This window comes from Rhinatrema bivittatum, chromosome 1 (genome assembly GCF_901001135.1).
Source record: "Rhinatrema bivittatum chromosome 1, aRhiBiv1.1, whole genome shotgun sequence".
Classification (NCBI taxonomy): domain Eukaryota; kingdom Metazoa; phylum Chordata; class Amphibia; order Gymnophiona; family Rhinatrematidae; genus Rhinatrema; species Rhinatrema bivittatum.
Genome location: NC_042615.1, coordinates 149938596 through 149965473, shown reverse-complemented (window position 1 = coordinate 149965473; position 26878 = coordinate 149938596). Strand labels below are relative to the sequence as shown.

Sequence of the window (26878 nt, the reverse complement as noted above, 5' to 3'; positions counted from 1 at the left end):
TTTACTCCTGTCTTCTGATAGCTGAGGCACTGGGGATTTGCCCCATTTGCTGACTAACTTCTCCAATTCACTTCTGAACAAGAGCGATCCTTTAAAGGGCATTCTTGTGAGATTCGCTTTAGAGGTCGCATCAGCAGACCAATTCCGTAGCCATAGTTGTCGTCTGCCTGCCACTACCGAGGCTACGCCTCTGGCTCAGGTACACACCAGATCTGAGCTTGCGTCCATCAGGAAGGCTGCTGCAGGTTCAATTGTCTCATCGGTATACGTTCCAGAGTTATTTGCCTCTCGAGAGAGGAGCAAGCAGGAACGTGCCACCAGTGCACAGCAGGAAGCAATCTGCAGTGTCATTGCTGTTACGTCGAAGGCCTGCTTAAGAATGGATTCCAATCATCTATCCTGAGTATCTTTCAATGCAGCCCCTCCCTCAATGGGAATGGTTGTTCGCTTTGAGATGAATCAGACCATGGCGTCTACTTTTGGGAAACGCAGGCGTTCCTTGGTCGCTGGTTCCAGAGAGTATAGGGCTTCCAGGGCCCGACCCCCTTTGAAGATGGCCTCTGGGGCATCCCACTCCAGGTCAATCAGTTCCTGTATGGCTTCTATCATTGGGAAGTAACATGAGGCTTTATGAAGGGACACCAGGATGGGGTTCTTCTTTGGTTCTGCCATAGGATCCATGCCTGGAATACCCAGAGTCTTCAGAGTCTGGGAAACAAGGGCTGGTAATTCATCTTTGTGGAAGAAGCAAAGTATGGTTTGGTATGGTTCCAGGCCTGGAGGGATTTCTCCTTCTTCCAGGGATCCGCCATCATTATCTGAGGTGTCTGGGTCCTTGTCAGGGAGATTCTTGATTAGGTGAGGCTTGTCTCGAGGCATCTGAGCAGGGCCGGGAGGATCTTGTGCTTTCAGCAGGGGTTGAGCCCGGGGTGCAGCCGGGGCTGATTGCGCCTGAACAAAGGCTTGCAGCTCTTGGAAAAATTCTAACCAGGAGAAGGTCCCTGGGTGCATGTTAATCCCAGGGGGAGTCGAAGTAGGGGCCCTTGAGGTGCCCTCTTGTGGAGAAGCCATCTCAGAGATGCATAGATCCGGGGAGCTATCATCTGTAGCAGTTCCAGACCCATACCCTGACAGAGAGGGACAAGACTTTGGTTCCCCTTGAGCTTCTTCGCAATGCTGACACAGGCAGGACTCTAATTCAGGCTGCGTTGCTCTTATGTGGCAGGCAGTGCAAAGAGAGTGCCTTCTGGCCTTCTTTGACACCGGTGCCATAGCCTCTATGTCTAGGCGCACAGGTAATGAGCTTCAATGAGCGCGGTGTGTGCATTGGCCGCCTGGCCTGCCCCGCGTGTACCGCTGGTCGAGAAGGGAAGATGGAGCTGACGCCCCCCATGCATAAGATGGCGCCCCCGAGGTTCTCCACTTGGACCCCTGCACCAGGTCGGGGCCTAACCCAACCAGGGCAGCTCAACCCACCAGTGCTTCCTTTTTACCTTGCCGGAAGGAAAAACAGAATCAGTACGACAATTCGAGCCTCGGAGACCTGAATTTAAGGTTTTCTGCTTACCTGGTTTCGGCGCTTACCAATTGTGTGCCAGGATGGTCTCCAGCTGAGGGGGAGAAAGCTCTGCCTTCACCGCTGCGCTCCGATATGCATTTGCTGCCTTTCAGCCACTCTGGGGGCTAAGTCCACACCGGGAACCGGCTACCGGACCAAGGCACACCTCTGAGGGATATCAGAATCACCTCAGGTATTCTCAACTGGGGAAGGGACCCTTAGGTTTCACCGCAGGAAAGCGGAGCTCGATCTTATTATTGTAAATTTTGTTTCTTTTTCTTCTTGCTGTAATTCTTAACACTATTCTAGTGTGTGGGATAGTGTCCGCAACTGCTAGGAGCCGGAGAGATACTGAAGGGCTGAGGTTACTGCAGGGGTATATCTAGAGTGACGTCAGCTTTGAAATCTGACTCCGTCTCCCATCTGCTAGCAGAAAAACACATAACCCACTGGTCCTGAGTCCATCTGGCTACACGCTAGGGAATTATATATTTCTTTTTTACCTAGCAGTTTCCAATTGCTCCTTTAGAAATCCAGCTCAATGGGAACTGATAATGTTGGGCTATAGCGTGATAAGCCTTCATTTGAACTACCTATTTTCCCTTCTATTTTATATCTCTCCCTTACCCCAACTCAACCTAGCTATAGCAACGACAGCTCTGCCTTGGGGGCCATAAACTGCAGCTCCTTCTGGAACCTAACATGGACCCAAAATTGGATCTCTAGCTTTCACCTCAGCAACAGCCCTAATCTTAACCATCTTGAGGAACAAAACACTCAGGTCTCCTGTATAACAGTGCATAGCATTGTCGCTGAGCCAATGGGAAAGCCTTATTGCACCTATTTTTTTAAATGACCTTGCCAGAATTAGAGATGTTTTTATTATTCAAGTCTTCAAATAAAACATGCAATGAAAGATCTACAAATTAGATTTATGATTTAAACTAGTTTGTACCTAAAGATGTCCTTGCAGGCACTGCATCTTTATTAATCCAGAAAGACACCCAGGAAAGAACAACTGTCAGAATGCAAGGAATGTATGTCTGAATAGTAAAGTATCCCATACGTCTGCTTAGATCAAAGAAGATTGTCATGATGATATAATCCCCTATAAGACAAAACCAGAGTATTACAGATCTGTAATAAAATAAAGGATTTAGAAACAATCATTTTTTTGCAAAGCATTCATTAAGAGGTTCATATTCAGAATGTTTGTCTGGCTAAGGGGGTCATTTATCAAAATGCACTAAGGTGTTTTTGCATGTGTTAAGGGCTTATCACATGCAAAAAGCCCCGTTAACGCATGCGATAGCACCATATCGTATGGTGCGATGCAAATACGAAAAAGAGGAGGAGTTAGGGGCAGGAGTGGGCTGGGTTTGCCAGTCTGCGAAGTGCTATCACACAGACTTAACGCCAATTTTAACTACACCTTTTTCAGTAGCGTTAAGCCGTGAGATTTGTGCAATGTTCTCTCCACCTAGCTTGATGTTACCCAGGTAGAGTGTCCATCAAGCTAGGTTGAGAGAACCTTGCACAAATATCATCTTGGAGTAAGTTTCCTCACTCCAAAGATCATCAAATCTTCACAAGAGACCTCTGTTCTGTTCGTAAGTCTCACGTTGAATTTCAAAGTGGCCTCTAATCCCCTACACTAATACCTAAACCTCACCTTGAGTTACTAGGTGGGCCTCCCATAGGGATACAAATACCTATCTAGGGAGACAACATTATAATCTCTCTCTCTCTCTCTCTCTCATCAAAGTCTGAAAATATGATCACAATTTGTGCTAACTTAGTTTTTCACATAGGCAAATTGTGCTAAACTGTCTATTAGCATAACCCACACCCTTTTTGCTATCACATTTTGATAAATCCAGGCCTAAGTTTGGCATTCAGCTGGACAAATGCTGGAATTTAAAAATTCCATCTATCTGACAGCCTTGGACTTAACCAGTTAAATTTTAAACCTGCTAAACAGTCAGCCTGATAAGTCCTGGGTGTGATGGGTTATCTGGCTAAGGACCTGATTCATCAAGGTATTTTCCTGTAGACACAAAATGGGAGAAAAGCCCTAAAAACAAATTTTAAAAGCCGTATGCATGCCAAAGCCAGGAGATACATGCCGAAGTTAGACCGGCATGCGTGCAGATTTTAAAAAGCACACGAGTACATGCTTAGCTCCCTTATGCACACAAACTTTTTTTTGCAGAAAGGGGGGATCATGGGCATGGTTTAGGCGGGGCATGGGTGTTCCTAGCTAGATTTCTCAATGAAATATGTGCATAAGTATTTACGCACTGGCGCACGCCAGGATCCCCTACTGGCTAACTACTGCTGCTTTTCAATGGAGTGTAAATCTTGAAACAAAACTAAAGAGGTTAGTGGAGTTTTAAGGGTTGGGGCTAAAAGAGTAAAAGATAGGCTAGTTAATTGGGGGGTTAGGAAGTCCTATTCTTTACCTGTGAACTGGGAATGAACTGGGGAAACTGGTAATTGTGTCAGCATGCATATCTACTAAAATCTCCCCACTTAGGCAGTAAAGGCGGCATTTGCTCACATGCACACATTTATATAAAATTGTAAGCACATGTAAGCATGTACAGTCTATTTTATACCATATGAGCATATATGCACATATGTCATAAAATAGCCATGTCCATTGGCGCAAGCGGGCATATATGCATACATATGTGCGCACATGGCTGTTTAAATGTTACTACTTAGTGAATCAAGCAGAAAGTTAGCTGGAAAAAATACCAGTTTTCAGCATTATTTGGCTAAGAGCAGTCCTAAAATTAGCCAGATAAACTTATCTGGCTAAGTTTAAAATAGCTGAGTGTATTCAACATGAGCTCCAGGACTGGAGAGTTCAGCATGGAGGCAAGAGAACCAGGAGATGAGGCACCAGTATGGAGGTAGCAGCAGGATAAGATGAGATGAGACACCAGCATGGCGACAGCAGCAGGTTGAGATGAGCCACTAGCAGCAGCACCAGGTGATAAGAGACCGCATCAAGGAGGCAGGACTACAGGCAGAGCAAAGAGGAGGGCTTAACAAGCAAGCAGCAGGACAACACAGGCAGACTGTAGAGCATTCCCATCAGCAAGCCGGCACAGGAACCCTGTAGTCTTCTTCCATCTAGCTGGCACAGGAACTCTGGAATGAGGATGAGCCCAGCAGTCTTCTTCCACTTAACTGGCAAGGAACTCTGTAGTGAGCATGGGTCCAGCAGTCTTTTTCCAACTAGCTGGCACAGGAGCTTTGTAGTGAGGATGGGCCTGGCTTGTTTGGACAAGATATCTTTGACTGAAATTTGTTACCCTTTATCATCTTAACAACTTGGGTGCCTCATGGCCCTTTTCCTCGACTTGGCTTTTGTCTGATTAGGGGTGGCATAGCTTTGGATGGCCTACCCCTGCCTATCCCTAGTGCCGGGGACTGCTGCATGGAGTTGACTCCTGGGAGGATGTAGATGGCAGAGGTTGAGGCTCTGGCAATATTTGAGTTAGCTGAGTGATGGTAAATGTCAAATTGTTGATGCAGATTGCTATGGTTGTAAGACTCTGCATAAGGGCTGCTAAGAGCAGGTGGACCCCATGCTTCCTCTTGATGAGGTCAAGTATTTCATGGACAGGCTGATCCTGTGCTGCTGCCTTTCCTGAGGCATTCTGTGGGTCAAAACTGGCATATCTAGGATGGTAGCCTGAACAGGCTGGGTGTATGTTGCAGCTAGCTTGGAAATAGGTATGCTGGAGACAGGCAGGGACCAGGCAGCTTGGTCCCATGGCATCAGGCTGAAGAGTATTAGGTTCATATCCAGTTGGAGGGATGAGCCAAGGGGTGGAAGCAACTGGTGCTCTTCTGGTGGCTGCTGCTAGAGGTGTGCATAGTTTTTTTTCCATGCCCGTTTTGTTTTTGTATTGGTGGCCATTTTGGACCACTCCCAGATCAGAATTGTTTTTTCAGAAAAATGTTGTTTGCAAAAAAAACAAAACTCCAAAACCCACTTCAACCCTTCCAATTTCATTAAATATAAAGTCCCAACCCTTCCAACCCCCACCCAAGACTCACCCAGAGCCCCTGGTGGTCCAGCAGGGGGCCCAGGAGCGATTTCTCGCTCCTGGACCATTAGCTACCAGTAATCAAAATGGTGCCGGCAGCCTTTGGCCTTACCATGTGACAGGAGCTACCGGTGCCATTGGGTGGCCCCTAACCCCTGGATGACCGGCACCATTTTATGGCAGATAAAGACTCAAATTATACATTCACTCTGCCCAGCAAATTGTTTAGGGTTATAACTGTTGCGCTCTGTAGGTTACCTCTAGTTCATTTTCACATCCCACCCAAAACTGCAAACAAAAAACAAGTCCAATGTTAACTGCATGAGTCAATTAGCAGGTGCGAAAGTGTTCAGACAAGTTTGGTAATATATACGCACATCTCTCTTACAAAATTCCCTTTTCTATGCATCCTTTTGAACCCTTCCCAGAATGCCTTTAGAAAGCCAATTTCCATTAATATATATGCTTGATACTGCAAGTACACATGTATGCTTGGGGTTTATAAAATAGCAGATAGTACATGCATACATGCTATATACACCATTTTATGTAAGCAACCCCCATATAACTCTTTGAAAATTCACCCAATTGTGAAACATGAAGATGAAACTCGCAATGTGGGTAAAATATTCTTCTAGAATAAATTCTTCCCATGATTCTCCATTTAATTGGAAACATATAGGGTCATTTATCAAAATGCTAGAAGGCATTTTTGTATAGCTATCCAGAGAGAGAGAGAGAGAGAGAGAGCAAGAGAGAGAGAGCAAAAATAACCATAATGCCCTCACCCTAGATAGGTATTTATATCTCTATGGGAGGCCCACTTAGTAACTCGAGGTGAGGTTTAGGTATTAGTGTAGGGGTTAGGGGCCACTTCGACATTCAAAGTGAGACGTACGAACAGAACAGTGCTCTCTTGTGAAGATTTGATGACCCTCGGAGTGAGGAAACTCACTCAAAGATAATATTTGTGCAGTGTTTTCTCAACCTAGCTTGATGAACTCTCTACCTGGGTAACATCAAACTAGGTTGAGAGAACACTGCACAAATCTTATCTTTGGGTGAGTTTCCTCACTCCAAGGGTCATCAAATCTTCACAAGAGAGCACTGTTCTGTTCGTACGTCTCACTTTGAATGTCAAAGTTGCCCCTAACCCCTACACTAATACCTAAATCTCACCTCGAGTTACTAGGTGGGCCTCCCACAGAGATATAAATACCTATCTAGGGTGAGGGCATTACAGCAAGGTTCTCTCTCTCTCTCCCTCTCTCTCCCTCACAAACACAGTCCAATTGCAGTAACTTAGCTCTTCACATAGGTGTTAGCACAAATTGCAATAAACTGCCCATTACCACAAAACATACCCCTTTTTCTATCACAGGCTTGTTTTCATTCTCCTACTATGTAGATCAATCTCAGATCTTACTTTATCTTGTTAAAAGTATTTTTTGTGATAAGAAACATTTAAGAGAACTCTGAAGTCATTTGTAATTTAGCACATTCTGGCATTTAAAAAATCTTGGTTGTAACAAATAATTGTGTTAATTTTCAATTCCTATCCTTTGACATTTGGCTTAATTATTCAGTAATGTTAATCTTTATTTCAAATCATTACACTTGTTTTATCTTATATTTGATGATCAAATGATTGCTATCATCAAGTTTGCCTACCACCCCATAAACCTCTTGAAAAAAATGACTCAAGTGACTTTCATAATTAAATCTGTGGAAGAAATACATAAATTATCTTCCTTATAAACTGAATTGTACTATGGAAGCCTACAGTCTAATGAATAGATAAAACCAGGGAAAAATGTCAGCTTTTTCCTTACCTGATAATGTGTGTGAAATTCCCGTGGTATTCCGTAATCCTACAAAAGCAAATTGATACAATCTCCAGTATTTCTGATCTGCTACTTTAACAGATTTTTTTTTCCATTTATATTCAATCTCATTTTTAGGATATCCATCTAAAAGAAATCAGAATAAAAGGTTTAATTCACAACAAAGCTCACTACAGATTTGGGAATATAAATGGAGTAGATGGATCAAAAAACAGCATCAACATAGTCTACCTGGTTTAGTCAAATCTTAACCTCAAAGAGGGTAAAACAGTGTTTTGCCCATGGAAATGGTCTTTTAAAAAATTGCACATCTGATATGCTGATAAACTTGTATGTTCTGAATGTATGTAAGTCTACCCATAGAGAATAACTTATCAAAACTGCTCATGTGCACCAATTTATGTGTGTATATGGGCACATGCAAATTTACAACTGTATTTTATAACCTGAATAGATATGATATGGACTGGTTACAAAATATGAGTACCTATGCATGCACACATGCTTGTGTATATAAAAATCATGAGCCGCGCAAGTTTGGTCTTATCCAGAAAAGTAGCAGCACTTATCTGGATAAGTTCAGATTTATCCAGCTGAAAAGTGGCACTTAGCTAGATAAGTCTCAAAAGAGCCTCTTGCCTGTCTAAGCAATGCTTTTGGACTTAACCGTGTATGTAAGATAGCTGGATAAGTGTAAAAAAAGAAAGCACTACATGTTCAAATTTGTTCATCTAAATACTGGCAAAGGTGTTACTTAGCCAGATAAGTTGGAATTTAGCTGGATATGTGTGCACAAATGATATAATGAAATCAATCTGGATGAAAATAAAATCCTCGCTCCAGCCCAATTCAGCTTCCGCAAGTCTCTAAATACGGAAGCCCTTTTAACTTCCCTCTCAGACACCATTCTCCTGAATCTAGAGAAAAAACAACCTTGCCTCCTTGCTCTCCTCGACTTATCAGCTGCCTTCGACACGGTGAATCATTCAATTCTCATGGAGCGACTAGCTGACATAGGCATCAAGGGCACCGCACTCAGTTGGTTCAAGTCCTTCCTTTGCAACAGTTTCTACAAGGTCAAAATCAACAACAAGGAATCCCACCTGGTCAGCTCAACCCTGGGAGTTCCCCAAGGTTCCTCTCTCTCCCCAACCCTCTTTAACATCTACCTTCTCCCTCTCTGCCAACTCCTAATAAATCTAAAGTTAACTCACTATATATACGCCGACGATGTGCAAATTCTCATACCGATTAAGGACTCACTCCACAAAACACTCTGCTTCTGGAACAACTGCCTTCAATCCATCAACCACCTTCTCACAAGCCTCAACTTAGTCCTTAACACCAATAAAACTGAACTCCTCCTCATATCCCGGGAGGACTACAAAGCATCCTCCAACAATCAGCCTACCTTACAACCTATCTTCTCCTCCCATGTGAGAAACCTCGGTGTCATCATGGACAACCAACTGAACCTAAAAAAATTTGTTAATAACACCACAAAAGACTGTTTTTTCAAACTACAAGTCCTAAAACGACTGAGACCCCTTCTACACTTCCAAGACTACTGCTCTGTTCTTCAAGCCATCATTTTTTCGAAAATAGATTACTGCAACTCCCTACTAAAAGGTTGAGTCCTCTGAAAGGTCGCTCCTCTGAGGGTCAAAAACACTTGGAACCCCTGGTATGATTCTTCATGCCAAAGGGACACGGCGTCTGCTTCTTATCCTCTGGCAATTGAGGAACCAGGGATTCATCCCACTTACTTAGCATTTTCATCAATTTGCTCCTAAACAAGAGCGAGCCATTAAAGGGCAATTTCATAAGATTAGCCTTGGAGGTCACATCGGCCGACTAATTTCTCAGCCATAACTGCCACACGGCCACTACTACCAAAGCCACCCTTCTGGCTGAGGTGCGGAGCAAATCACAGCCCGCTTCTGCTAAAAAGGTGTTGGCTGGCTTGATAACTGCCTTGGAATTCACTCCAGAGTCATCAACCTCCTGAGAGATAAGCAAACAAGAGCGAGCCACCAGGGAACAACAAGAAGCTATGTGCAAGGTCATTGCCACTGCTTCAAATGCTTGCTCAATCCTCCTATTGTACACTTCCTTCAAGGCCGCTCCTCCCTCCATGGGGATAGTCTTCCACTTAGAGATGGCACAGACAAGCGTATCCACTTTCAGAAAATGCAGATGCTCTCTCACCACTGGATCTAGGGGGTACAGACTTTCCAAGGTTCAACCCCCTATGAAATTGTGTAGAGCATGGTTATAGTTTTGATGATTTAAAATGGACTATAATTGAACAAGTTATGAGGAAATCTACGTGGGATGATCTGGGCACAATATTAAATCAAAGGGAACAATACTGGATTTTTAAATTAAGAACTGAGGCACCGATTGGATTGACCGATTTGATTGATTGGTCATCTCTCCTATCAGTGAGCTTGGAGGAGGAGGTATTTTGTTATTCAGCCATGTTTAAGGTCATGTGATGGTAGTCCCTTTAAATTAGGGACGCTAACAAGGGAGAGCGGGTCCGCCATTTTTTGGAAGAGGAGAATGGAGTGAGCAGCGCCTAGGCGAGCTCTTTATTCCTTTTGGAAAATGAAATATGGTTAAATCGTTTTAGACACAGCTTGAGTGGCTTCTCCTGAAGAAGATCAGTCGAAACTGGGCCTTGTTGGGGCAAGCTCTACTGAAAGATGTTTCGAGGACTCTGAGTGTAACACAAACGCAAGATAAGTAATGCTCCGATCCCGAATGATTGGCGACCTGAATCCCTTGTTCTATATACAGTGTTTCACATTAAAGCTTTAAATTCAGGTCTTCTAAAATATAGAGATATATAAAATATAGAGATACATAAAAAGATTCAGTTTTAAGAAAACATTGAAAACATAAAGAAAAAAGTTTTTCAAAAATTGATTAAAGGGTTATGTGGTGGATGGTGGTGCTCATGATTACACAACAGAAATTGAGTGAGACACCAAGGTCTGGTGTCCTTGCATTGTATGAAGCATCACTTTACACTCATTAAATATTTTTAACATACAGGTTTTGGAGAGCTTGGACATAACATTGGGCAAAAGTGGGACACTGAGGTGAAATAAATAGAAATAAACAAAAATAAATTAAAATTCAAAAATATAATTATTCTGATGTGCAGGTTGTTTAAAAATGAAAGGAAGCACAGAGGGAAAGGCGCTTACTGTATATACTCATGTATAAGTTGAGAAATTTGTGCTAGAAAATAGGCACAAAATGCTGGCTCGACTTATACACATGTAGTATATGGTATTGTGCACAGCCCCCTCACCTTCCCAACCCCCCCAAGACTCACCCAAAGTCCCTGGTGGAACAGTGGGGGGCCCGGGCATGATCTCCCGCTCCTGGGCCGTTGGCTGCCAGTAATCAAAATGCCCTTTGCCCTTACTATGTGACGGGGGCTACTGGTGCTATTGGCTGGCCCCTGTCACAGAGTAGGGGCCGTCTATTGCTCCTTCCATATGACAGAGGCCAGCCAATGTCACCAATAGCTCCTGTCACATGGTAAGGGCAAAGGACAAAGGGCTGCCGGCGCCATTTTAATTACTGGCAGCTGACAGCCCAGGAGCAGGAGATCACTCCTGGACCCTTGCTGGACCACCACGGACTTTGGATGAATCTTGGGAGAGTGGGGGGCTTTGAATGGTTGGGGTTGGTTTTATGGTCTTTTTCTTTTACAAAATTTTGACATGAGGGTGGGAGGGAAGGATTAAAACAGGGAGGGCAGCCATTAAGTTATCGATTTGTTTCTTGCGTGATTTCACTATTTCATAAGCCCCCTAAGTTTTACCCTTGACTTATCCACAGGGGACAGATAAATCTTGATTTTTGGGGGTCTAAAAACACTCTAGACTTATATATGAGATTGACTTATACTTAAGTATATATGGTAGGTTTCTTAGCGACAGGTACCATTAGTCCATTAGTACGCTCAACAGGTGACTGAAGGTGTGCGTTCAGCTGAATTCACTCTGCAAAATTTAAGCATGCAAAATTTAGGTGCAAAAAATTTAGGTGTCCCAAGGCTAGACCTTGCAAAACAAGGCACACTTCCACTGCACTGCACTTAACAGCACAACCAATGTGTTCCAGATTGTGTGCACAAGCAGCGCGCCCAAAAGAAACTGGGCGCACAACCCGGATGCACAGCCAGACACACTTGTATGCACCAATGGTCCTGAAGAGGGAGGCCTAATGCACAGAAAAAAGCATGTGAAAATACCACTGCAGCCTACCAAGCGGCGCACAGAAAAAAGCCTAAAGCAGGTCCTAGCCCACCCAGGCATCTCAACCCACCAGGCTGCCCAAGTCCCTGACCCTCCCACGGGAGCAGGAATGAATGTCAGAACGGGCACCGAACACGGAGACCGGAGGAAGGGGAAGGCCTACAAACAACCCTTCTACTCTGCTTTTTTTTTTTTAACCTTATCTGAGATCAGCCTTTCCCAGCTGAGTATAGAGATGGTCTCCAGCTGCAGGGGGAGGGAGGAGAGAGGGCATATACTGTTACTGCCATGCTCGGCTTCCTGCACCTGCTGCCTTTCAGCTGTTTTAATCAGCTAAGTCCATGCTGGCTGAGAAAACCAGCCTCAGGACCAAGGCACTCATCTGAGGGACCACGGAAATCACCTCAGGAATTCTCTACTGGGGGAGGAACAATTTGGTATCACCGCAGGAGAAAAAGGAGAATTAAATATTTTCTCCTCTAAAATTTGAAGCAATCACCAGTAGGGAAATACACGTCCAACATCTGCTGGAGATGGAGAATACTGGCAGGCTGATGTCACTGCAGGAGTATATATACTGTGATGACTCTTTGCTCCATCTTCATCTGCTGGTAGAGGTGCATAACCCACTGTTCCGGAATCCATCTGTCTGGGTGCTAGGAAATTTCTTTTACTTTAGTGAAGACTTTATTGAATGCTGTTCCTTGTTTTCAGAATTAGCCATGAATTCTTCCTGTCCACCTCTCTGAACTTTTCATTTATTAACTTCCACATTGTGTCTGCTCTTCTAACATGTCATTTATCCATCCCAATGCATATGATATTAAATCTTCCTTTAGTGGTGTATCCTTTATCTTATGTTCTATCACTGCTATGTCGCTTTTTGAAATTATAGCCATTTCCTCTCCCTTATCTATGATGGTCAATTTTAGCATGGCTTTGGTTATGTGTAGTGACATACATAATTATTGAATGCTGTAGATATATTACATAGTAGGGATGTGCATTCGTTTGCGACGAAATAGGAAATAGAGACGAAATGATAAGAAACCCACAAATTTTGTGTGGTTTTCTTATTGTTTTTTGGGGGAGAGAAATGGCACATTAAAAAAAAACAAAAAAACTTCAAACCCACCCCAACCCTTCAAATTTAATTAATTACAACCCCCCACCCTTCCGACCCCCCAAGACTTGCCCGACCCCTCCCAAGTCTTACCGAAAGCCCTGGTGGTCCAGTGGGGTCCCGGGAGTGATCTACCCCTCTCGGGCCGTCAGCTGCCACTAATCAAAATGGCGCCGATGGCCCTTTGCCCTTACCATGTGACAGGGGCTATCGGTGCCATAGGTCGGCCCCTGTCACATGGTAGGAGCAATGGATGGCCCGCACTATTTTTTAAGATGGTACCGGCCGTCCATTGCTCCTACCATGTGATAGAGGCCGGCCAATGGCACCGATAGCCCCTGTCACATGGTAAGGGCAAAAGGCCATCGGCGCTATTTTTATTAATGGCAACCGACGGCCCGAGAGTGGGAGATTTCTCCCGGGACCCATGCTGGACCACCAGGGAATTTCAGAAAGTTTTGGGGGGGGTTGCAATTAATAAATTTGAAGGGTTGAGGTGGGTTTGGGGTTGGTTTTTTTACTACCCCGTTGTAATTAATTAAATTGGAAGGGTTGGGGTGGTTTCGGATATCGTTTCAGAGTCAGCCGAAATAAAATTGGCCTGAACCGCGGGAAAATGAAATTTCCCACGGCGGGCCGATAACGAAGGCCGAACCAAAAGGTTTGGCTGAATCACATCTCTATTACATAGTAGGTGGAAGTTTTCTAAGAGATTCTTTGTGGGTAAATGGTATTTACCTACAGAGAAATCCCCTTTCAAAATTCCTCACTCCCAGTGTGGTAGAAGGGGGGTGGAGCCGTGACTATGCTGAAGTTGTGCCAGCAAAATATGTCTGGGGAATTTTTTAACTTTCCACTCACACTTCCTGGCAGGGACTTTTCCACCTGCAAATTTTCTAAGTACTTATTATACATCTGCAAGCCTCACTGAGCAACATATTTTCAAAGGGAAACCCTATGGGGAGCTTCCGTTTGAAAATGAGTTGCAGGTCCAAGCTACAAAGACTTCCCCACGGACTTTGAAAACCTGGCTCCACGGTTCTAAAAAGATCCATATTCAGTAGGCTGGTGACTGGCAAGTTAGTCGGTAAAGGTTAACTGAATATATTTAACTAAAGTTACCTCGATAAAGCTGTCAGTGAAAAGACTAAACAGTGATGAGTGAGGTAAAATAAATTAAATTAATATTCATTGCCAGTACAGGCGAAAGCCAATGGCATTTCTAGATATGGAGGGGGTGGGGGGGAGCAAGCCAAAGTGACATTTATATACATCATGCCCCTTGTCATTAAAGATACAATAAGAAAAAATCCCAAGGACTTTCATTACAAATAAAAAAAAAAAGCTAATTTCAACCTCCCAGTAAAACAACCCTTAAAGTTAATTGATTGCCTCATTCAACCAGTTCTTCTATAAGGATATGAGAGTGGTCTAAAGTTTATGCAAGAAGAGACAAAATCTCAATATAAATCCGGCAGCTCAAGTTCTGCAACACAATCTGCATCCACAGAAAGTCCCTCAACAACATAGCTATGACATTGACCCTTACAAATCATTATACAAAAAAAAAAAAGACTTTAAAGTTATTTTACTTCAGTAATGTCAGCACAGTTTGTGAAGTAACACACAACTCTAATAAAAATAACTTATAGAGGAAACCTTGGAGTTAGTGCCCAAACATTCCTAACTGCAAGGATTCAGTGACAACGCTATCAAAAGGCAGCATTGAAAATATTATACCAGGCCCTAAAACAGCCGGATAACTTAAGCCCCGCCCCTGAAATGCCTCCATACCACCTCTTGTTTATCCAAATACATTTTAATTGGGTTATAACTTACCTGGTTGAAATTCAGTGGGACAGGAAATTTAGCACTCAGGGTTTACCCAGCTAACTTTCAAAGTCAGTTGAACAAACATTTTTGACATCAAAATGTTTTTTTGTTATATTTTTTAAAAGATGCTGTACAAATGACATTATGTCATGTAGGAACCAAATGAGAGAAAATTTTAACTGAAGATGCCCCTAAAATAAGATTAATTAACTCATAATAAGAATAAAATAAATGTAGAACTGGGAAAACCTTGTATATTTAAAGTGCATATACTATGTGCAATAATGTAGAGGCAAGTTTTCTAAGTACCTAACTATTGGTGCCTCAATTGGCCCCTTTGAAAATATACTAGGGCTGAATACCCTAATTCAGGCTCCCAGTTTCAGTTGGAAACTAATTTTAGGACCCTAAAAAGTGGGTGGCTAGAGGGGCAGCGTTAGCATGAGAAAAACAAGCAAGGTACTCAGCACTGATTTTCAGCATTAGGTATCTAATTTAGGAGGTGACACAAAACAGAAGAAAAACCGTAATAAATTAGGCCCTCAGAGCCCTAAAACTAGGTAAATAAATTGAAGGACTAAATGTAGACACCTAAGTTTTAGGCACCAAAATTTAGGTTAAATTTTAACTGAAAACTTAGGGACCGACGTTTGCTGAAAAGAGCTTCCTAAATTTAGGTGATCAACATTTTTTTGAATTTTGGCCTCATCATTTCTATTTACCAGTAACTGATTCTATGACTGAATCACAGATGTAAGTAAAATTACAGAACACCATTAAAGCACACAAATGAAAATGAAAAAACAATCAAGGTCCATATTCAAGCGGGCTTGGCTGGTTAGACAGATAAACTTATCCAGCTAACTTATCCCAAATATTCAGCTATCTTAAAGTTATCCAGATTAGTTTATCTGGCTAACTTTAGTGCAGGTCTATGGACCAACCAGAGTTAGCCAGAGGAGTTATCCGGCTAACCCTGAATATTGGAGTTAGCTTGATAACTTATTGGCTAACTCAACTCCTCCCAGTTATGCTCCCGGACTGTCTCTAACTTATCTGGCTAAATTATTATCTGGCTAGAATTTAAGCCAGATAAGTGTCCAAATCTTTATTTAGCTGGATAGCTTCTGAATTATCCTGCTAAATGTTTTTGAATATGAACCTCAATCATTTATAATATTCATGTACAGAGACATTTTTTTTTTAAATAAATAAGAAAATTACCACCTACAGCTTGAAAACTCCAGTGGACAGGAATGTTCATCCATAGGAAAGTTATGTAGCTGAAGATAACATTCAGCATTAATCGTCAACCTAACAAAAGAGTTTAAATAATTAGATAAAAAGGATAAAGGTGCTTTAAGTAGCCACAATTCTACCCTTCTTTACTATCAAAATCAACCTATTTTATGTGTTTGTACTGTAACATTTTAAGGAAGCATTCATAACTGATGAATACAATAATTGTTTCTAGTTTTAGTGACACAACTGTTTATCTGTAATCTACATACAGTTCAAGAAAAGGAATATATCCATTCTAAATCTTGATATGAAAATATATGCTGTCCATTAGGTAGAACTCTATTCATTTCTGCACAAAAATGAAGGGTAAAAATGTTAATGTATTTTAGAAAGATTTGTGTGCATATATTGAATACATGACAACAGACAAAAAAAGAGGTTGAAATTTGTGAGTAGTACCAATAATCAAGGTTTCAACTCCTTTGAAATCTATAAGGGGGCCCAATGATAGTTGGAAGAGGGAAGAAGCATGATCTAATTGTTAACAAACTGGAGTACAAGTCAAGAGAATTCTTAAAAAGCAAAGTTAAGTCATCTTTCACGGTGACATCCTTGGTGACATAGAGAAAATCAATACTCCCTTATAAATATTTTTCAAACTGTAATTGGTTATAATAAAAATAATGAGGCCAATATTGAAATAAATAGAAAAGTGATAACTTATCTGGCTACAGTTAGCTGGATAAAGTTAGCCGAGCTATTCAGCTGGATGAACATCCTGCTGAATATCCCAAATGAAGTTATGCAACTAACCATAGCAAGATAACTTTAAGTCTAATTGGCTATTTTTTGTTTAATATTGCCAGTTAGATTTAACATTATCCTGCTAAGGTTAGCCAATAACTTTAGCCCTATCTGGCAATATTCAAAAGAATATAGCCGGTTAAGTGCTGAACTGCAGGGTTTAAAAAAAAAAAAAGATCTTGGGCCGAGTGCCTTATTACAGGTTCCCTCACGCCTTCCCCCAAACTTAAAGTGATTGGGGGGCCGACCTGCAACTTCCTCCCACCAAATCCCATCCATTAAAAAATGGCGCCAGTCCACAATGCCTCCATAGGGGACTGGCACCTGACTACCTAATCCTGGGTCAAGCAAGTTCTTTAAAAATAGTTACATCCAAAGCCGCCCTCCCTCCTCCTTCCACCCTACCGGTACCTTCTGGCTGGAAGTTTTTTAAGCCCAATTAAAAGCAGCTTACTGCAATCCAGGCCTGATGCTTATGCAGTTGTTATGGAAAATAGGCTGGCAGCGTAGCAACTGAAGAAGGAGCAAGCCCAGGTCATGTTAGGGTGCTAATTTTAGCCAGAAGGTTCCAGGAAGGCGAGAAAGTAAGGATTGGGGTGGGGGTGGGGTGGAAGGGGGGAAGGCAATCTTTTTAAAGGAAACTACTTCACCTGGGAGTGGGTGGGCGGTGATAGGGGCTGGAGGGGCAGGAGGCGCAAGAGATCGGAACCAATGTTTTTTTTTATTTGCTGGAGAAAGAGGGAACTTAGGATGAGATCCCAGGCTTGGCCCTGCAGGGCCAATCATTTGAAGTAAGGTGAGATGGGTGAGGGTGCCTGTAATAGCGCACTAGACCCTCAATCTTGTTTTTTAAAAACCCTGCAGCTTGGCATTTAATCAGCTAAATTCTTTTGAATATAACTGATTAAGGCTAAAGTTATCTATGAACGTGTTACTAGATAAGTTCAGACCTGCACTCAGGCACGTCTAGAGTTAGCTGAATAATTTATCTGGCAAACTCCAAAGATTAGAGATAGCCATATAAATTATTTGCTAACTCAACCCCGCCCCGGAACACAGCCAATACACCCCTTTATTATTCAGTTAAATCTTCACTGGATAATTACTTATCTGGCTAACTTTCCACTGCGCACCAGGCCTCATGCCGGAGGTCGGCATCCTCAGAGGCGTTGGCCACACCCCTATGCACGCGGACCGCCCGGCCTCTTGTAGGGCCAGGGGCAGGTCCTAGCTCCACGGCACGACCTGATTGAATGTACTACATAAGGAAGTTCCTGCCTGCACTTCCTTGCCTTGGCAATCGGGTCGGCACTGTATGTGTCCTAGTTTGCCTCTGCGTTCACAGTCTTGTTCCAGTCTTGTCCAGCGTCCTCCTGTTCCAGCATCTTTCTGTTCCAGCATCTATCTGTCCTATCTCCCCAGGTAGTACCTTCAGACTGACTCTCTGGTACTGACCTCTGCCTGCTCCATTGACCATTCTGCTCACTGCCTGGATCTTGACCTCTGTCTGCCTTGGCTGACACTCCTTGGACTGATCCTTGGAACCTGACCCCGGCTACCATTGACCACATCTCTTAATTCTGACTTTGTCCCTTGCCTTGTCATCGCCTATGCTGTACTGGCCTTCCCTGATTCTCCAGGTCTACAGCCTAGTGACCGACCGCGCTCCCTTGCTGCTCGTGGGCACGCCTCCCTACTACCTCTCTGGGAGACCAAGTGGCCCGGGTCCCTATGGGCTCCACCCAGGGGGATCACGGGCTTCCAGTGGTGAAGCTCATCCTAGCCTCTGTCTCCTCCTGTGCTCCGCCCCCTGGGGGCAGGTGCTTCCTGGTCCCTACCAGGGAGCCGTTCTACACTACTCCAGGACAAGGGTCCACCTCCAAGCGCAACAGGTTGCCAAGGCCATGGACTCGGTGGAGTCTCCTGCCTCTAGGTTCCTACCAGGTTTGGCCACAACAGTCCTAGAACATCGCAGAGCCTTGGAATTGTTAGCCTCCTTGGTGGAAGAGCTTTGTTCCCAGCTGCGAGATACAGCTCTGGCCAATCCCGTGGGCCTATCGGCCTCTATGCTACCCAAAGCATCGTTGGCGCTTGCTGCACCTCCTCAATACAACGGGGACCCACATGCCTGTCATGGCTTCCTCAACCAGTGCTTCATGCAATTTGCACTGCAACCCTCCTTGTTCCTGAAGGAAACCACTAAAGTGACCTTCATCCTCTCCCGCCTAGAGGGGAAGGCTCTTGCATGGGCCTCTCCATTGTAGGAATGTTCCGATCCCATGCTTTCCAAGTTATCTGAGTTTGTTGCTCTCTTCAAGCAGAACCCAGGCCACCAAGCTGTAGCCAGCCATAATCTACTCCACCTCCATCAAGGGCCACGGACCCTCTCAGAATATACGGTGGAATTCAGGACCCTGGCTACCGAGCTTGGGTGGCAAGAAGATTGTCTGCAAGCCATCTACCTAGATGGTCACGCCAGTGCTCGCAAAGATTAATTCTCCTTCTGTGAGACTCCCACTTCTCTAGAGGACCTGATTTCCCTCACCTGGAAGATCGACCATTGACTCCGGCAATGGCTCATAGAAGTAAAGCCTCTCGCTCTCCTACTCCACGCCCCACGCGTGTCCAGAGTCTTCTAGCCAAGACTCCATCACCACCACCTCCTCCCGTGGTGGCACCCATGGAGGTGAACTGTGGGCAACTGTCTCTGACTGAACATCTTCGTCGGAGGAAGGAAGGTCTTTGCCTTTACTGTGGTGCCTCCGGACATCTTCGGCAGTCCTGTCCGGTCCGTCTGGAAAACTGCAATGCCTGAGCCCGGCGGGGGTCCCGAGCTTAGGCGCTACTGTCACCGGCCCTCAACTCCTGCTTCCAGTCTCTCTGAGCATCAAGTCCTACTCCTTCGCCACCACTGCTCTTGTCGATACAGGGGTAAGTGGCAGCTTCATCATGGATGACATTGTCAAGTTTCTGAACATTCCTCTCCAGCAATTAGAGGTGAGCCTTTGTATTGCCTCCATCCAAGGAGAACATCTTCCAGGACTCATCACCCATCGAACAGTGGTCGTTCGTCTTACTGTGGGCACTCTCCACAAGGAGGAGATGTCCTTCTATGTGGTAAAACGCTCCACACATCCAGTCATCCTGGGGCTGTCCTGGCTCCAGTCCCACGAACCCCAGTTCGATTGGCATTCCCTGCAATTGGTGCAGTGGGGTTCCAAATGCCAGAAGACATGTCTACGTCAAGTATCTCCAGCCATCTCTGTCTTGAAGTATACCACCCTATCTGGTTTACCTACCCAGTATGCCGAGTTTGAAGATGTCTTCTCGAAGCAGAAGGCTGACACACTACCTTCGTTACTCAAGCTGAATTGCCCTATAGAACTTCTGCCGGGCAAGACGCCTCCCAAGAGCAGAACTTATCCATTGTCTCGTCCAGAAACCCTGGTCATGTCGAAGTATATTAAAAAGAACTTAGAAAAAGGGTTCATCCGACCCTCCGATTCTCCCGCTGGAGAGCTTTTTCTTCGTCAAGAAAAAGGATGGCAGTTTACGCCCTTGTATTGACTACAGAGGGCTCAACACCATAACCTGAAAAGACCGGTACCCATTGCCCCTTATCAGTGAGCTGTTTGACCGCCTTCAAGGGGCATGGATCTTTACCAAGTTGGATCTGATGGGTGCATACAATCTGGTACGCATTGAACCTGAAGATATCTGGAAGACTGCATTCAACATGAGGGATGGTCTCTATGAATATACCGTGATGCCCTTTGGGTTATGCAATGCCCCAGCGGTCTTTCAACGCCTTATGAACGAAATCCTCCGAGACCTCTTGTACTCATTCATAGTCATGTACCTTGACGACATCCTGATCTTTTCTAAAGACCTTGAATCCCACCAAGATCATGTTAGGATCGTCCTCCAATGTCCAAGTTAGAAAAGAGTCTCTTTGAGCAAAATCATTTACCCTTCTTGGGGTACATCATATCCGATTGAGGGCTCTCCATGGATCCAGATAAAGTCCAGGGGATCCGAGACTGGCCCCAGCCAGTAGGCCTACAGGCCTTACAACGTTTCCTTGGCTTTACTAACTATTGCAGGAGCTTCATTGCCAATTATTCTACCCTAAGCTGCTCCGCTTACCGCCATGATCAAGAAAGGAGCTAACACTCGTGTGTGGACTCCCAAAGCACAAGCCGCCTTTCAGACGTTAAAAGAAGCATTCTGTTCTAGTCCCTGTCTTCAGCACCCAGACCCAAGACGCCCATTCGTAGTAGAAGTCGATGCCTCTGCAATCGGAGAGGGGGCTGTCTTAAGTCAGTTTTCTCCAAAGGGTAAATTGATACATTGTTCATTCTATTCACACAAGTTCTCTCCTAGAGATCAGCACTACACCATTGGTGACTGAGAATTTCTAGATGTCAAGCTGCGGCTCCAAGAGTGGCGCCCTGGTTGGGCCACTGACCATAAGAATCTTGAGCACCTTAAAGAAGCTCAACTCTTAAACCCTAGACAAGCCCAATGGGCACTCTTTGAACGGTTCAATTTCGAACTACGTTATCGCCCAGCTTCCAAGAACCTCCGTGCTGATGCACAATCAAGATCCTTCGAACCACAGGATGTTCCTAATGTTCCCAGACACATCATAGATCCTGCCTGCAAAACCCTTGCCATGACCCAGTTGGGAAAACTGTTGTTCCACGTAGGTTACATGAACGAGTTCTGAAATGGGCTCATGATTCCAAGTTGGCAGGATACCCGGGTCATACCAGGACCCTAGAGATGTTGCGGAGATATTACTGGTGGCCCAGGATGGTGCAAGACTCTTCTAACTATGTAGATTCAGGTCCCATCTGTCCCCAATAGAAGCCATTTACCGGACAGCCTTAGGGCCTACTCCAACCGCTTCCAGCACCTACTGAGCCATGGTCCAGCATCTCAACGGACTTCATCACAGACCTGCCTCCGTCCCAGAACAATACCGTAATCTGGGTCATCATCGACCTTTTTTCGAAAATGGGTCACTTTATTCCCCTGCCGGGCCTCCCATTGGCCCCAGAATTAGCCAAGTTGTTTCTAAAACATATCTTCCGTCTCCATGGACTCCCAAAGGAAACAATATCTGACAGAGGACTGCAGTTTGCCGCCAGGTACTGGCGCTATCTTTACAAAATATTCAACATTGCCTTGAATTTCACGTCGGCCTATCACGCACAGGCCAATGGTCAAGCTCAAAGGACCAACCGGACCTTGAAAACATTTCTTTGTTCCTACGTAAATGACCAGCAGGACAACTGGTGCGATCTGTTACCCTGGGCTGAGTTGTCGCATAATACCCACATTGCTGCTGCCACCGATGTATCACCGTTCTCCATGGTGTTCAGGCGACAACCTCGGTTGCCAATTCCAGTTCCTCTCACTGTTCCTTCTCCAGCCGTACAATTCATGGCCAACAATATCCGCCAGGTGTGGAATCAAGTCAAAGAATGTCTTACTCAGGCTGCCGAGTGCTCCAAGCACACTTCTGATGCCCAGAGACTTCCCGCTCCACTCTTCCATCCTGGTCAGAAGGTGTGGTTAAGCACCCGACACATAAGGTTGAGACTCCCTTCTCATGAGAGATGAGCTTCGTTTTTTTTTACTGGGTCATTTTTAGAGTCGGACGCTTTGGGGTAAAGTTCGTTTTTCCTCAGTTAGTTTTTTGGAAAAACGAACAAAAACTAAACGGGGAAAAACGAAACGGGCCCAAAAAACGACGCGGGAAAACGAAGCTAAAAAAAACCCACCCCAAGTATTAAAATGTACTTTCATACATTAAATACAACCCCCCCCACCATTCCGATCTCTCCCCAAAACTTACTAACATCCCTGGTGGTCCAGAGGGTTCCTGCGAGGGATTTCTCCCTCCGTGCCATCGGGCTTTCCAGCCTTCCTCGCATCAAAATGGCGCCGATAGGCTTTGACCTACTATGTCACAGGGGCTACCGGTGCCATTGGTCAGCCCCTGTCACATGGCCATCGGCGCCATCTTGTGCTCCTACCATGTGACAGGGGCTGACCAATGGCACGGTAGCCCCTGTGACATAGTAAGGTCAAAGGCTATCGGCGCCATTTTGATTACTCTCAGCCGACGGTCCGAGTGCAGGAGGTCGCTCCCGGACCCCTGCTGGACCACCAGGGACTTTTGGCAAGTCTTGGGGGAACCCTCCTGACCCCCACAAGACTTGCCAAAAGTCTGGGAGCGACCTCCTGCACTCGGACCGTCGGCTGCGAGTAATCAAAATGGCGCCGATAGCCTTTGCCCTTACTATGTCACAGGGGCTACCGGCGCCATTGGTCAGCCCCTATCACATGGTAGGAGCACAAGATCGCGCTGATGGCCATGTGACAGGGGCTGACCAATGGCACCAGTAGCCCCTGTGACATAGTAGGTCAAAGACTATTGGCACCATTTTGATTACTGGCAGCCGATGGTCCGAGTGCAGGAAGTCCCTCCCGTACCCCCGCTGGACCACCAGGGACTTTTGGCAAGTCTTGGGGGACCCTTCTGACCCCCGCAAGACTTGCCAAAAGTCTGGGAGTGACCTCCTGTACTCGGACCATCGTCTGCCAGTAATCAAAATGGCGCCAATAGCCTTTGCCCTTACTATGTCACAGGGGCTACCGGTGCCATTGGTCAGCCCCGTCACATGGTAGGAGCACAAGATGGCGCCGATGGCCATGTGACAGGGGCTGACCAATGGCACCGGTAGTCCCTGTGACATAGTAGGTCAAAGGTTATCGGCGCCATTTTGATCGAGGCAGGTCGGACAGCCCGACGGCACGGAGGGAAAATCCCTCTCGGAACCCCGCTGGACCACCAGGGATGTTAGTAAGTCTTGGGGAGGGATCGGGATGGTGGAGGGGGGGTTGTATTACAGAAAATGTTAATGCTTGGGGTGGTTTTTTATTTAAAAAAATAAAATGTGCCCCTCCCCCATTCAAACCCGAAAAACTAATTTTCCTCATAATTCAGGGAAATTCAGTTTCGGGGTTCGGGGCCCCCGACCCACAACAAATTAGGCAATTTCCGTTGAAATTGCCTAATTCTTGATAAACTAACCACATCTCTACTTCTCATCACCTGGCTCCCAAGTTCATCGGCCCGTTTCCATTTCTCTGAAGAGTGGGAGCAGTATTTATCAACTTCAACTACCTCGTGCCATGGACATCCACAACACATTCCATGTCTCTATTTTGAAGCAATTGGTCCTCTCCTGCCCCTCTCGCATAGACCCTTCACCTCTGTGGATCTCTACCGAACCAGATTCGTCACTCCAGGTAAGAGAGGTCCTCGACGCCCGTTGCCGTCGAGGCAGATGGGAATACCTCTTATCCTGGGAGGGTTATGGGACCGAGGAGAACGCATGGGAACCATCCCATAACATTCTTGGTAAAGAACTCCTCAGGATATTCTACAGGACCCATCCTGATAAGCCACGGCCGCGTAGAGGGAGGCCTAGAAGGGAGGGGTACTGTTGCGCGCCCTGTGCACGGGCCTGCTCACCTCACTAGCTCCTCTGCAGGTCACGGGTTGGCCTCCCCAGTGGCAGCTGTGAGCTCCTCCAGGCCTCGGCGTCTCACACCAGTGATCGCCGGGCCTTCCACTGTGCACCAGGCCTCACATCGGAGTTCAATGTCCTCAGTGGCGTTGGCCACGCCCCCACGCACACACCGCCTGGCCTCTTGTAGGGCCAGGGGCGGGTCCTAGCTCCATGGCGCGGCCTGATTGAACGTACTACATAAAGAAGTTCCTGCCTGCTCTTCCTTGCCTTGGCAATCGGGTCGGCACTGTATGTATACTAGTTTGCGTCTTCGTTCACAGTCTTGTTCTAGCCTTGTTCCAGTGTCCTACTGTTCTAGCATCCTACTGTTCCAGCCTTGTCCAGCATCCTCCTGTTCCAGCATCCTCCTGTTCCAGCATCCTTCTGTTCCAGTGTCCTCCTGTTCCAGTGTCCTCCTGTTCCAGCGTCTTTCTGTTCCAGCGTCTGTCTGTCCTGTCTCTCCAGGTAGTACCTTCGGACTGACTCTCTGGTACTGACCTCTGCCTGCTCCATTGACTATTTTTATTTCATTTCATTTCATTTTATTAAAATGTGTTAATCGCCTGTCACAAAAAAGGTCTAGGTGATTTTCAATTGTAAAACATACATAATATAATGTAAATCACATACATTACAAAAATAGAAATACCATTAATCTTTATCAAGATAGTGGTCATACAGACATTAGTCAGCAAAATTTCATTATTAATTATTTAGACTAAATCATGAACATATTTTAGGAGAGAAACCATTTTCTATACACATCCTAATGATTCATTAGAACACGCTGAAGGCACGTTGACATAGGAAATCTTTTAATAGACATCTACATTTTTTTAGATTATTTAATGTTGCAATTCAAAAGGGAGGAGATTCCACAGAGCTGGAGCAGCTATGGAAAACGATGTTTCTCTTGTAGATAAAAGACGTGCTAGTCGCACAGAAGGGATTTCAAACAAACCAAGTTGGGAGGATCTCAACCCTCGAGTAGGTTTATAAATATGCAGTAGCACATTGGACCAAGGTGGTGAATCTAAGCTAAGTAATTTAAATATTATCATAGAAATTTAAACTCAATTCGATCAGAAATGGGAAACCAATCCAGACTATGTAACACTGGTGATATGTGTTCGAAATGTTTGGTGTTAGAGACAAGCCTGGCTGCAGCATTAAGTAATATCTGAATAGGTTGTAGAGAAATTTTAGGCAATCCTATTAAAAGACTATTACAATAGTCTATGTAAGGATAAATCATGGAACGTACAACAGTAAGCAAGTCTTACTCATATAGTAGGTGCCGCAATCCCGAAATAAAGCGGAGTTTAAAAATCCCAGATTTTACCAATGCACTGATTTGGGATTTAAATGATAAGGTGGTATCCATCAGAACTACAAGGCTTTTAATTGGTTTATCAATGAGAATGACATATTATCCAAGATAATATTATTTGTTAAAGATACAGAGTGGGGGCAATGAATTAATAAGAATTCAGTCTTATTTGTATTTAAATATAATTTATTCTGCTCGCTACCTGGATCTTGACCTCTGCCTGCATTGTGACCTCGTCTGACCTCTGGTATCTGACCATTGCTTTGGCTGACACTCCTCGGACTGATCCTCGGAACCTGACCCCGGCTGCTATTGACCATGTCTCTTGATTCTGGCTTTGTCCCTTGCCTTGTCATTGCCTATGCTGTACTGGCCTTCCCTGATTCTCCAGGCCTACAGCCTAGTGACCGACCGCGCTCTCTTGCTGCTCATGGGTACGCCTCTCTACTTCCTCTCCGGGAGACCCTGCGAGGCCCACCTAAGTCCAAGCAGTCCGGGTCACTATGGGCTCCACCTGGGGGGACTGCGGGCTTCCAGTGGTGAAGCTCATCCTAGCCTCTGTCTCCTCCTGTGCTCTGCCCTCTGGGGGCAGGTGCTTCCTGGTCCCTACCAGGGAGCATTCTACACTGCTCCAGGACAAGGGTCCACTTCCAAGCGCAACAGTGTCCCCTTAACTAGCACACCTATCTCCCATGCTTCTAATCTGAAATTGTTTTTCGGCTCTTACAAGATAAGATTTTAATTGCATAAACAAATAAAAATAAAAAGCACTTCACTAAGTGCTATGGGTGATGGTGGACATAAGCCTTATTATCTGCCAATCTGAATATGGGTTAATGAGTTGGACAAAGTGGCAACATTAAAATGCCAGCCTTAAACATATTGGGCCAGATATTCAAACCTACGTGAGGGCGTAGATTTGTGCGCGCCTAGGGTAGGCCCGCGCAAGGGGGCGCACACTTGTGCCCCTTGCGCGCGTCGAGCCCTAGGGGAGCCCCGATGGCTTTCCCCATTCCCTCCGAGGCTGCTCCCCGCCCCCCAGCCCTACCTAAATCCCCCCTCTACCTTTGTTTTCAATTTTACGCCTGCCTCTGGCCGGCGTGTGAACCTCCACAGCCGCTGTGCTGGAGGCCTCGGTCCCTCCCCCGGACCGCCCCTGGAATGGCAGCATGCCCACGACCCCGCCCCTTTTTCAAAGCCCTGGGGCATACGCGCGT

General features: G+C 45.2%; 1 protein-coding gene across 1 annotated transcript in view; it reads right to left on the bottom strand.

Moving 5' to 3' along the window:
- GABRG1 (gamma-aminobutyric acid type A receptor gamma1 subunit) overlaps positions 1-26878 on the bottom strand; it is a 159459-nt gene that overhangs the window by 14865 nt on the left and 117716 nt on the right. The window contains exons 5-7 of the mRNA XM_029588421.1: positions 15931-16013; positions 7455-7592; positions 2514-2666 (exon numbers count right to left, since the gene is read on the bottom strand). Coding sequence (XP_029444281.1) covers positions 2514-2666; positions 7455-7592; positions 15931-16013 — 374 coding nt within the window. The remainder of the gene's footprint in view (positions 1-2513; positions 2667-7454; positions 7593-15930; positions 16014-26878) is intronic.